We start from the raw sequence: 13,145 nt of genomic DNA on the forward strand, positions 1-13,145 counted from the left end.
AGTATGGAGGATGAGCCCTTTGAGACCATACAAGTCAATTCCACCTGTAATGAAGATTGGTCAGCAGTAACTTTCAATGTGGACTTAAAAATGAAGTGCTAATTATTAGACAATACTCTTGTCAATAGTTAGTTACAATGTAAATAACTTTTAAAAACACTGCATAAAGATAAATATACAAATACGGCATACATTTTATCAACTGCACAAGAAACAACATGGGCAATGAAAATATGTCGGTGGTACTGCCCATGGCAACCGTTGCTATTTTGAGCACTACTTACACTACAAATAATCTAAATCTTTAACAGAACTACTATTTTACTTGAATTTAGCCTTCATGTGCAATAGTATATAGTAAAGACTACAAATCATCACCATGGCTAAACACACTGCAAGGTGACAGTTCAAATGTTCCAGATCCTTGCAATTTGAGGAGTAGCAGTGCAACAGAGCATTACAGAAGCAACTGTCATCAACCAAAGTTAAAAAAACACACGCATGTCATGGGCAACAGACAGAAGTTATTACAATGAAACATGCCAGGAATTCTATTAATTCTTTTTTGGTTTTTTGTCTACATTTGCAGTTGCAGCAACAATAAAATGTTTGGAATATTAATCTAACCATAAAGAATTAAGACAAAATGCCTTTAAACAATAGAGCAGTTTCAATTTTTTTAAAACCTCACTGTAAGCAGTCTTTCCACTGAAGATGTGATTCCACCTCCCTGTCCTTTATGCTGTCTCCATTATACCCAAGTGTGATCCCCATAGTTCAGCTACTGGTACACAGCCCCTTCGTTTACCGAGGCATTTTAGAAGTCGTTCACACAGATGCCGAAGAACACAAGCTAAAGCAGGTACGGCACTGTTAAACTGGTCCTTTTCTGCCATCTAGGGGACACAAACTGGTGAACAACTGGAAGAATGTCCAGTTACATTCAGGAAAACTTTCTGTATAAAATGCATATCTCTACCCAGCAAAACAAAAATCAACTGAACTGAGGAGTAGCACACCTAGCAAGAAACAAACCTAAGATAAAGCTGCATTCTTCTGCCTGCAGGATGGGCGCAGACACTGTGTGGACAGCACAAAGCTATTCTAGTGCACTGTCCCTTAAAAAGCAGAATACAGAATCACTCAATGTTGAAAGATCATCAAGTTAATTTTAGAAGTAGTTGAAGGTTGTTCTCATCCTGCTCTCCTCACTGTTGCCTTCCAGGCTCTTTCACAAGGCAGACTCCACAAAAGGAAAGAGCAAACTCAGCTAAATGCTAAGCATAGTCAAATGAACACACAAAGACCCATACAAGATTTTTTCAGTCTTTTGTTTGGATTTGTTTTGTTCTTACTGTGAAAGGGAACAGTTCTCTTAAAATAAACACCCTTCACTAAAACAAACAAAGACCCATGCTTCCCATGGCTGAAACGATGTGACAGTCTCTTTAGGATCAAAGCTGGAGCTTCTCTGAGATGAAAGGAAGCAGGTGTCCAGCCAAGATGTTCTGTGACCTGGCTACAGCTGCATGATGGAGGTCCCCATTCTGCCCCAGTGAACAGACTGGAGATGAAATGAGAGTGACAAGGCTACACTGCTGCAATACCTCTTCTCCAACAAAAACCCCATCCAACTTCACAGAACAACTCAATTTTATTTTGCGGACAAATATTTTGAGCAGCTGTGCCCAAGTCCTCTTCACCTTACTGAGTGCAGTATGTTTAAAGAGCTGGAAAGAATCCCTGCTTTGGGGATACTGAACCTCTTTGCCACCTAGACAAAAAGTAAAAAAAAATAAACAAATAAAAAGCCATGAGCCAACACATTGACAGCAGTACAATAGAAATTTGCATAGGGCACCATAATTTCTTGAACTTAAGTTGATCAACACTATTGGTTGTGAACAGCATATTAAACACAGAATACTTTCAAAGTGCAAAACTACCTGCAAGATATTTACTACATTCAAATTAGCAAACATAAGCAATATTTGGCAATGCAAAAACACACACAGTATTCTAAGGCAAAAAAATAAAAATAAAATAATATAAAAAACCTTAAAAAAAATATTTTGATCAAATGACTTCTAGTTTAACAGGTTCTGAAGTTATTAAAAATAGGCCCCCCATAATTCTATACCAAGCCATTTCCCCCCAAAAATAATAACAGTAAAAAAAAAAAAAAAAAAAAACAAAAACAAAAACACAGCAATACTGCTGTGAACAAACCTGTATTATCAATGGAAAACTGCTGCAGAAAATGAAGTTGGTTAGGTGATAAAAATCATAGCATTTGTCTGGAATGTTTTATTCTGTAAAGACACTCAAAGGTCTTAAGTGTAAAGAAACTAAAAGAAAATGGCCATTATTCTAATATTCTAGTATTTGCAACCAGACAATTTTCTCCTAATCAAACTTATATGTATTACCTCAAGTAAGACTGGATTTAGTAATGAAACCATAGATTTACAAACGATTTTAGCAAAAAGCATTAAATACAAAATCATGTATTTTTCAAAAAAAAATCCCAAACAACCAAAGGGCTATACATCCAGCTAGTACTCTTTGTAAGTATTCAGGATTACATTCTGAATCACATAATTTCACTTTGCAATTCAGATTTATTTTCAGGTTTATTTTTAAGTCACCAAACAAGAAACATCATTCATATTATCATTTTATTTTTTTCCTTTATAATTTGCTTCCCTAAGAGTACAACAAATCTTATTTTCACACATTAAAACAGCTGAACATCACAGCAAGTGGCTTTAATACCAGATTTTAACTTTGCCTTGCATTCATCTTTTTTCTTTATGCACTACTTTTCACTGATTTTAATAATTTTCTCAACGTTTTGACTTGACACTCAATGTAGTCCTAAATGTGACTTTTGCCAACTGACAATAATATACAACTTGATTCAACCAATCACAGTTTCCACATGTATTCAAAGTCTTTCCAATACTTATGACAACATATTTTGCTGATACTTTTAAAATTTCATTAAGTTTTATTTAAATAAAATGGAAGCAAATTGAAATTTACAAAGCTTAAAATTTTATTAAAGAAAACTCAGTGTGCTTAAATTTTCAAAACAAGATTTAACAAAAGCATTTGTCATCAAAGGCCTACAGTCAGTTTGCAGAATGGTTCTGGTAACCAAACTCCATGTGGCTTTTAGGCGTGCAGAAGTGCAGAACAGTGCCTCTGGAAGACCTGCCAAGCATTTGGATAGGTTGGGTACCTGACTGCTGCTGGGATTTGGTGAGGAATTGGATGTCCACGATTGGTTTTGATTTGCTGCATTCTTTTAATCTTCATGGGGGGTCTTTTGGGGTGATTGGTGGTTAGGTTTATTTGATGCCTAATGTTCTCAATTAACTCCTTATCCTTAGATTATCTTTAGATTTAACTTAATTCCCTTCAAATTGAATTAACAGTTACTGGGTCACTGTTTCATCACCTTTTTTTCAAATTTCAGGTAAAGGAACCTAATTCAAACACCATCCAAAGGTCTCTGCTTGTGCAAGTAAGACCAAAAACAAAAATGAAGGCAAAATATTTTCTCTGTAACAGAATATGAAAACATATATGATAGTAGGTAAATAAGTGTCAAGATTAGCTTCACTCTGAAGTCTATAGATACAGCACCATGGTTTGTTTTATTTATAAATCTCCCTTTTGATTATGTATTCATTTAGAAAACAACACTCTCATTAAAAGGTGAGGAAGGCTCATGTATATAGAACTTGAAACTTTAACAGCATCATACAGCAAGTCCACACGTAACACTGGCTGCTGTGATTCCAAATTAAATTACCCATTTAACTTTGACAAGGTATTCAAGTTCTAAATGACTACACCAGCACTTAGTAATGATATTTTTATGCACTGTAGAGAGATGTATCTTCAAGTAGAAGACTTTATGAATGTCCTAGAACTACATACCAGAGAAACTCAGACTGAAACAGATTTCTTTTAAGGCAGAAGTTCAATTGCATATCAGATTAAAAGCCACCTCAATATTACCTATAACTAATTAATTAAGCATTTAAAAAATTGCATTCATAACTATTAATTCTCATGCTGACTAGAACTCTACTAATGTTCCAGGAAGTCCAGCTGGAGATATGGTTATCCTTTGAGGTTAAACCTATGGCAGAGTAAAGTTAGCCTAAACACTACTTCTAATTATTACATAAAATGTGCTCATTTATGTTAGTAAATTATACAACTATTTAAAAGAGGAAATATGAAATATTGACAACAATAAAACAGATTTTTAAAAGCTATTATTGAAAAAGTTAGAATTCATATTCTGAGGAATTTCAATGCTTAAAAACAGATTCACATATGTTCATCCAGTTGAAGATTAGTGTATTAAAAAAAGTTAAGAAAATACTTTTGTGTTTCAGTTCAGCTGCGCTTGATTCAAGCACAGCTTAGAGGTTGGCTGATATAAATTAAACACTGGTCACTGCCTCAGCAGCCAAAAGTACAGAAAAATGTACATGTTCACAGGATAAATAGAAGTCTCTTCTTTTGGAGGAATTAAAAAAAAAAGAAAAAAAAAAGAAAAAAGAGAAAAGCTATCTCACTCCAATACGGGAGGTCATCCACTCCAAGCCTTGGCATAATCTGAAAGAGAAGAGATGTTATAATTGGTACAAGTTCTATTCCAGAATCTTGAAGGTATTTTCTACTTGTTTTTTTTTTTTTGTGTAAAAACAGCTACTTAAATCAACTGCAAATGGGATTGAAAGCTGAACAGAGTAAACAGTGTTTTAAACTAAGTCTGCTTAGGCTTTAGCCACATGAAAATGGTCATGCATTCTATTTTATTGAAGCTTGGCAGTGCTTCAATTTTTTTTTTCCTTGCAAACCTAAAAGACACTGTCCTTAAATGCTTACTCACAAGCACATGGACACAAAAAAGATTTTCTTTTTCTACAGAAAGCTAGACCTTTACACACTAATACTAAAAGATAAAGGGCAGATTATCCAGACAGAACTGTTTCATGAAAAGTATATCAAGAATTCTAAAATGACATTACAAAATTAAAAGTGTGTTTATACTGAATGATAAAATTGCATGGGATCTAATCTGCTTCCTAACTCAATTTGCATCTCCATTTAGAAGTCTTCCATTTTAGAAGATGGACTTTCCTTTGATTTTCCAAGGATCTAGTTACCTAGTTTATACCCCTTTGAGCTTTACCTTTGCACTGTAACTCAGGCTTGAGCTATGCAAGAATGCTAGCTTCACTCACACCAGGTTGATCCCCCCACACTTGGGAAGATCTTGTCAGATCTTCCCAAGGAAGACTCAGCTCAGTGATTTAACTCTGGGTATGTTTTTTCTAACTGGATCTCACTACTGTCATAGCTTAAAGTATTCTAAATATTCATCGGTTTTTGTTTTACAATAGAAAAGAAGTAGCCTAGGACGGCCACTGTTTCTAAACGAAACCTCATATTTATTAATTACTACTTTCCTTCAAATGTCAACTTTGTTGAAGATCCTAGTTAGTACATAAACTGTATATCCAAAAGTGACTTTAGCAAAACTGGTAGAAGGAAAGTAGAGTTAACTCTTAGAACGAAACAATACAAGCACTCCATAAAAAAAACCCCAAATCACTTTATTCTAACACATTCCAACCTAAGGAAGTTAATGCCACTCTACAAGACATCTCCATGACATTAGACAATACTTCATGCTAAAAAGTGAGGTAGATGCTCTCCCTTCCCAAATACTGAGTTGGAGTCATTATTTTTGACATCACAAGACCGCATTATTCTAACGGTTGTACAATACAGATGAAAAAACCTCTAAATATCACACATTTCAAGACTGCCTCAAATATCAAGATGAAAAATTAGTACACTTCACACCATGTAAGTAAGACATTATCCAGCTTGTTAAAAGGTATCCAAAAATGTTTTTTGATATCTACAGACTAAGGATCTAAGGCTCGCCCAGCTTTCCATTTTAGAAATTGTTGACATAAGGTACACAATTTTCAAAATTAGCTACATTAGCCAGATATAAACAAAAAGTTTAATATTGGTAACAATTTTGTTTTAGGATAGATCTATGTAACTTTTCATCAAAACTATGTTTCAATGCTAATAAAAAACCCCCAACCAATCAAAAATCCAAAAACACTTCAACCTTCCCATCTTAGAAGCTTCCTGTAGTTTTGAATATAAAGGAAGAAAACAGTAACTTACTTCTTTAAATACAGAAACACACATCAGTAAAAGAGTAGCACAGAGAGAATAGACAGCTATGTCAACAGCTACATACTTAGGTGGAGGGGTGATGTCTGGTTTTTGGTTTGGGGTTTTTTAACAACAAATGGAAGACTTTTGTATGAATTTGGAGTTTGAGCTATGAAAAAACCCACAAGGTTCAATTAATAAAATGAAAAGTGCAAAATGTCCCTCTGACTGCAAGGTTCAGAAAATATGAACTTTCAGAAAATCCACCTTGGTGTCAGCATTCTAAATCAGTATTCTCACTTACCAGGAACTGCCATAGCAAGCAGGAAGCACTTACCCTTCTCCTGTCAAAGCACAGCAGGACTGAATGTGCCATGGGTGATCCTTTATGGAGCTGAGAGTGAGGTATGCAGATATCTCAGCAGCTGTCATGCAGCCTTTCATGTCCTGCTTGTTCGCAAAGATGAGAACCGCAGCCTTCCGTAAATCCTAGCAATGATTTAGAGCACTCTTAACAGTTATTACACAGAACTAAAAGGCTACTGTGCTAACTTCATTTGTTAAAAGAACTGCATGCAAGCTCATCTACAATTACACTGGAGCATGGAGTTTTAACTGTCCTACTACACTAAACATTCATTACAGTAAGAGTGAAAAAACTGATTCAGAAGTGTTCACCACCACAGAGAATCAAACTGTAGTGAATTATATGAGAATCCTTTCGGTGTTGACCACATGTTCATACATAACTAATGAAAGTCTTGTCAAAATACATTTTATAATGCCCCAAATCATTCAGCCAGCAGAATTATTTCTGGTTAAACATTCCAAGTCCTACAACAAATACTATTCAAATGGAAAAGCCTGCTAGACATCAGTCCCTTGAAATTGCCTCTAACTTTATTAAAGAAGTTCTGTATTGATTAAAGCAGTAATAATTTAAGAAAGCTTTCTGAATTACTGTAAGTTTAACCCTAGTGTTCCAAAAAGGGAGCTCTAACAATGCTGCATCAGCTTTAATAACTACTAAAATTGTTTTGTTTCAGTATAGAATTTAGCATTCCAAACAGAAATGAGATAACTAGAATGTATGGCTTTAAAAGTGCAGAAGGGTAAACAAATCTAATACTCAGGAAACTGACAGCTGCAACTAAAAATGTTCAATACATTTAAATACATATTAAATTTTGAGACTGTTTTTCCACCAAGAGAAAAAAATCTCAAAGACAACAAAGCCTTATGATCTACAGCTAAAAATTCAACCCTACAAGTTGTCCAGTCTGGGCCTACCAATTGATTTCAAGAGAGGGTAGATCACAATTTCTTAAGAGTTTGAGACTGGAAACTAAAAGCTACATGGGAAAACTTCAGCACAAGAAGTAATTTTTCCACCTTTTTTGGTAGTGAATTTGCTCCTGACTACTAGACCCAAACTACAATTAATATTAAATTGTAAAGCAAAAGCTCACTTATGTGAAACAGAAGTCTCTGAGAGAAATTAACTCAACAGCATTATCTGCACTATACTAAATAATTTTCTTTCAAAAATGAAGGAGAATGTTTAAAACATTTAAAACAACCTTAATTCAGCTTCAGAGTGATCACAAAAGATTTTAATATACTTTATCTAAACCAGTGTATAAGTCAATTTAGGATGTTGGAGTGAGTTTACCCAATGCTGAGCAGTACCCAGGGCAACATATAATAAAAATACAAACAATTCTGAAGGAAAATTACCTGGAAGTAATTGTTCCATAGTATGATATAAACCTCTTAATTTTAAGGAATGGGATTAAAACAAACAAAAATGTAGGCAATTGCATTTCTCTAAAATAAAAACTTTTAGAAAATTGTTTCTTAAAGTTTTAGCCACTTAACTGGAATAGTCAGTGGCAAAGAACAATACTACCCCATTACATTAATATGAAGCATAGCATATTTCACAAGTTCAACATTCATAAAGGACTGACTTGATTACAATCAAGCAAGTCCTATTAGAAGGGTGCTTCACAACAATTTTTCTGCTTATTTATAACTTACATGGTTTTAAAATGTGATCAACTTGAATGCACACTTATTCTCGAATTTTTTTCTGATGGTATTATTTTTGTTAACATAGGAAACATGAAATGTTGTTTCACTGCTCTCAACAAAACTATTATCCCACCATACCTCATGAGCCAGCATTCTATAAAGTTCTTCTTTTGTAATAGAAAGTCGTTCTCTATCAATGCTGTCAACAACCAGAATGATGAACTAGGGAAAAACACCAATAGTATAGTATGTAAATACCAATTACAGAAAGCACAATTTCCAGAGACCACTACCACAAGTCTTCCTACACAACGAACACACACTTTCAGACACAATAAAAAAAAAAGTGACAAAAGAGAGAAAAGAGAAACAGCAGCAAAAAAGGGAGAATTAGAAATCACTGCTATAATTCTCCAACATATTCTCTAAATCACTTTGCCTTATAAAATTAAAGGGATTCATTAGCCATTGAAAATGACTACGAAGTATGAAAACCTAAGGCAATTTAATGTTGCTATGACTTTGAGATGCCTAGCAGATGAGGAGGAACAGAAACAGAATTATTCATATGAGGGAAGCTAGGATTAGCATAGTAAACAGATCTCTTTTCTTCCTCAACTGTTTCCAGCAGACAAAGCTCTTAAGTAAAGGGAAAGTTCTTCTTTCCAAGTACTACAGGGCACTGGATTTTGAACACTTGCTAGACAGAATACAAAGAACATCCCAAAAGTATCAGAAAAATAATATATGCATCTCTCCAAATTCCAAAATCAAACACACTCAAGGGATAAATGCCAAGAACTTATCACTCTATACCAGATAATGCTGGCAGAAGTCTCTTTATCTTCTTGTGTTTCTTAGATGTAGCTGCCTTTTCCAGATAAAACAAAAAATTAATCTAAAACACTAGAGATGAAGGTTAAGATGTCATTATCAGGCTTACAAGTAGATCTAGGATGGATCACTGATGTCACCTCTCTCCAAGAGTACAGGAAAAGATATAAAAAAAGGAGGAGATAAAAAAGCTAATTTTACAGGAGGATGGAATGCTTATATATCGAGTAGTATCTACAAGACGTCTCTGCTTTTAGTAGAAATGGTAAGAAATGAAGTCTAGAATATTTCACATCAATGCAGATGTCTCAAATAGTCCTGTGATTTTATGTGCCTTTTAGTATTGATAACCTCTTTGTCTCAAAAAGACTGCCACAGAAAACAAACCCCACAAGTCAACTGCTGCTGAATTGTACTCCAGCCTTTCCAGCAACAGCAGCTCTGCAAGTACCTCATGAACAGTGCACAGCAACACTTTCCTTCCTTCTCTGGATAAAAGCTGATGAGCTTTTTAAATACTGCTGCCTAGGCCTAGAGAAAGTTTCATTCCTTGTCTTTAATTATCATTATTTCAAAACTATTTCAGATTGGATGTACAGAAACCCAGCTGAATGCTGCAAATCATCACAAAGTCTGCAAATTACATTTCAAAATTTTAATTTTAATCTACTTTAAAAAGCAAGCAAAAAATCTGTTCTAAAATGTATTTAATTGTCATTTGATTGCCTAAGAAAAATCTAACTTCACATTTTATAGCATAGATCAAATAACATTAGTGTGAAGTAGACAGAAAAAATACTTCAAATATTACCAGAAAGATGGCTGCATACCAAAGACACCTCACACTTTTTGAACTTATTCTTCCTTATTAAAATGTAAAAAAAAATACAGCTGCACTCTTTACAGAAGTTTACAAATATTCCTAATAAATAAATAAATATAATTTTAAACAAACTTCCTTGATTTGCAGATTTCAAAGCAATTTCTCATACCTCTGTGTTTGAATAATAGGTATTCCACGATGACCGCAATGATTCTTGTCCTCCAATATCCCACATTAAGAAATGAGTGTTTTTCACCACTATTTCTTCTACATTGCTTCCTATGGTTGGAGAAGTATGAACCACTTCATTCATTAAGCTAAAGGAAACAATATTACACCATAAAGACCAGTCAGCAAAATGCACAATGCTTGATACAGCTCAGCTACAACAAATTTTTTGCAGACAAAGTAAATATGTGTAAAATGACATAAGATATTTAAAAATTAGACATATTTTTAAAAGCTATACATTTGAACTTTAGAAAGCAGTGACTGTAGTCATGCTTAAAGAAATCAGCAATGAAAAGTAAGCACACAATAGGCATAACAAATGGATAAACACCTGTGTTTTAGGACTGTCTTTCTAAAGGACATTAACAGACATATAAAATCAACTTGTTTTAAAGTAGGATCTAAAGATCCTAAATACAAAAGCAGTAAACTACGCAAAATATAAATCAGAATATAATTTTATCAAAGCACTCTACTTAGTAATTAGATACTAAATCCCAAAGGACTGTTTGGTCACTTAGCTGAAAATCTCTCAGTTCCACCACTAAGCTTGCTCAAAATGTTTATGAATAGAAAGTTTTTCTGGAAAGCTTATTATGATGCTTTGATATCCAAATACAAGGATATTAATTTATCTACACCCTCTTCCTTTTCCACAAATACAATAGTAATAGTGATCCTGACAACACTCTTGAATTTATTATGGATATTCTTATAACGCTGCCAAGATTTAAGTGCAATGATGCTATTTAAAATGAGTAAAGTAGGACCTAGGCAAACTGAAATGTTATTTTCAGGAATTCTCCATCACAAATTTTAGACACCAGAATTGCAAAACATTTGGAAACATTTTTTGATTTTTGCAGAGTGGCTAGAATTTCCATTAATTTAAAAATTGTGTTCTTGTCTGCAGTTAGTGGCAACAGGATTATTTCTATACATACAAATTCAAACAGACTTTCACGGGAAAAAAGTTTGCTGCTCACTTTCTGCTTGGATGTACAAGTTTTTTGTTCAATTTACAGTTCAGTTTTAAAGCACAGCAGTTCCTTCACTTATCCTTTAAATATTTACTCTTTTTTGTACAACTAATATCCAACCTAGTCATTCTGCAATTCTGTGTGTAATATCATTAAGGTACAAAGTGTGATCTAGAACCCTAGAGATCCCACCAGGTTACAAAGCTGAATTTTCAAAGATTAAACAGTGACAAATAATAAAATGCAAGAAGAAAAACTATTAGTTCATATACTTACAACTGGTAAAGAATAGTAGTCTTTCCTGCATTATCAAGTCCCACTATGATTACTTTGTGCTCTGCATATTGAAAAAAAAAAAGTCAAAAAGGGGGAAAAAAGAAAAAAAAAACAAATTAGTGGAAACAGCAATAATTATAATTTTGGTTAATAACTCTCCCTTACTGAAGAAAGCAACTGCTTGTTTCCCTTATTTCAATACTTTACACAGACTAGTGGAGACTTCAGAACAAAAAAAAAAAGCCAAACAAAGCCTCGTCTTCTCTTGAGACCCCGGATTCAGGAAAACTCAGCACTGGACATCTACTAAAGGTACGGTTACTAATGACTACTTCATCTACAACATCTAGTTATAGAAAGATACATGCAATTAAAAATATAATCCATAACAGTGTATTGTATTAAGAGCACCAATACCCAAAGACTGCAAAATATATTACCCTAGCATTCAAGGATCATTTGTTAAAGTACCATTATTATTCACACAGAAGACCTAAGAGGAAACTTCATTTTAAATATCTTACAGATTCTAACTCTGCAACTTCTGAACTGAAAAATCACAGAATGATAGAATGGTCAAGGCCAGAAGACACTTCTGGAGGTCATCTGGTCAAACTTCTTTTCTCAAGCAGGCCCACAGAGCCAGTGGCCTAGGACCATGTCCAGATGGGTTTTTAATACATCCTAGATGGAAACTCCACAGCCTCCCTGGACAGTCTGGGTCATTGCTCAGTCACCCTCACAGTGAAAAAGTGTTTCCTGATGTTCAGAGAGAACTTCTGTGTTCCAGTTTGTGCCCACTCCCCAGTCCTGTCATTGGGCACCATTAAGACAAGTCTGGCTCTGCCCTCTTTGCACCTCTTTTTCTCATATGTGAAATCACCCTTGCAGCCCATGTCTGGACTCTCCCCAGTATGCCCATGACTCTTTTGTACTGAGGAGTCCAGAACTGGACACAGTGCTCCAGGTGAGGCCTCATTAGTGCTGAGAAAGAAAAGATCCTGCACCCCAACCTGCTGTAAAGTCCAGCACACAGAATAGTGATCTTGCAATTGCTGCAACACTGTTCTTTTCCAGGCACAGGGGAGAAAACAGAAATCAACCAACCAAACAAAACCAGTAAAAACGTCCTCCAGAATTTATATCCTTCTATGTAAATAATCACTCTTAGAACTGCAAATACAGTATTACCACTTAGAATGGTGGTTCTTTTGCTACATGTGTGAAGCTACAACATACTAATCCAATTACTGACAAAAAAAGCAAACCACCTGAGAGACAAGAATTTGCAAATGGATACATAAAAACTCTGTGAACAAGCTCACTTTTAAAGAGATAATATTTACAAATCTAGGGCATTTAGCATTATTTTAAAGCAAAACATGGTTCACAGTTTAAAGATTTACTACAAACTACCACATTAGATCTTATAGAATCAAAGAAGTTACTAGATCAGAAGATCTATCATAAGTATCAATTTGATGTTTTTTCCTCCAAAAGTGGGAGGTTTAAGAAAAAACAGAAGTGTTTTGGTTAAAAATCTATCTTTATATAATAACCTAGCTCTTTTTACACTGAATATTATTGTAATAAAACATTTTCTTGTAAATGTAAAAGTTTAGAACTTTTGTAAGTTTTGCTATGCAATTGGGTCATAACAGATGGTAAAATGCATTTACTTGTGCTAGTTTCCCTACTACTGCATCCTGTCAATACATTCTAAGAAAAGAACATGTCCTGGC

General features: G+C 34.4%; 1 protein-coding gene across 3 annotated transcripts in view; it reads right to left on the reverse strand.

The window, feature by feature from the left end:
• Positions 1-3,034: 3,034 nt before the first annotated feature.
• Positions 3,035-13,145, reverse strand: part of ARL5B (ADP ribosylation factor like GTPase 5B) — a 40,078-nt gene continuing 29,967 nt past the window's right edge. For 2 of the 3 annotated variants that reach the window (XM_062507483.1, XM_062507490.1), the window contains exons 2-6: positions 11,404-11,464; positions 10,086-10,233; positions 8,398-8,481; positions 6,563-6,714; positions 3,035-4,638 (exon numbers count right to left, since the gene is read on the reverse strand). In XM_062507483.1, coding sequence (XP_062363467.1) covers positions 4,590-4,638; positions 6,563-6,714; positions 8,398-8,481; positions 10,086-10,233; positions 11,404-11,464 — 494 coding nt within the window. In that variant the 3' untranslated portion in view covers positions 3,035-4,589. The remainder of the gene's footprint in view (positions 4,639-6,562; positions 6,715-8,397; positions 8,482-10,085; positions 10,234-11,403; positions 11,465-13,145) is intronic. The other variant, XM_062507499.1, reaches the window with a different exon arrangement.

The sequence above is a fragment of the Cinclus cinclus genome, chromosome 1, assembly GCF_963662255.1.
Source record: "Cinclus cinclus chromosome 1, bCinCin1.1, whole genome shotgun sequence".
NCBI classification, from domain to species: domain Eukaryota; kingdom Metazoa; phylum Chordata; class Aves; order Passeriformes; family Cinclidae; genus Cinclus; species Cinclus cinclus.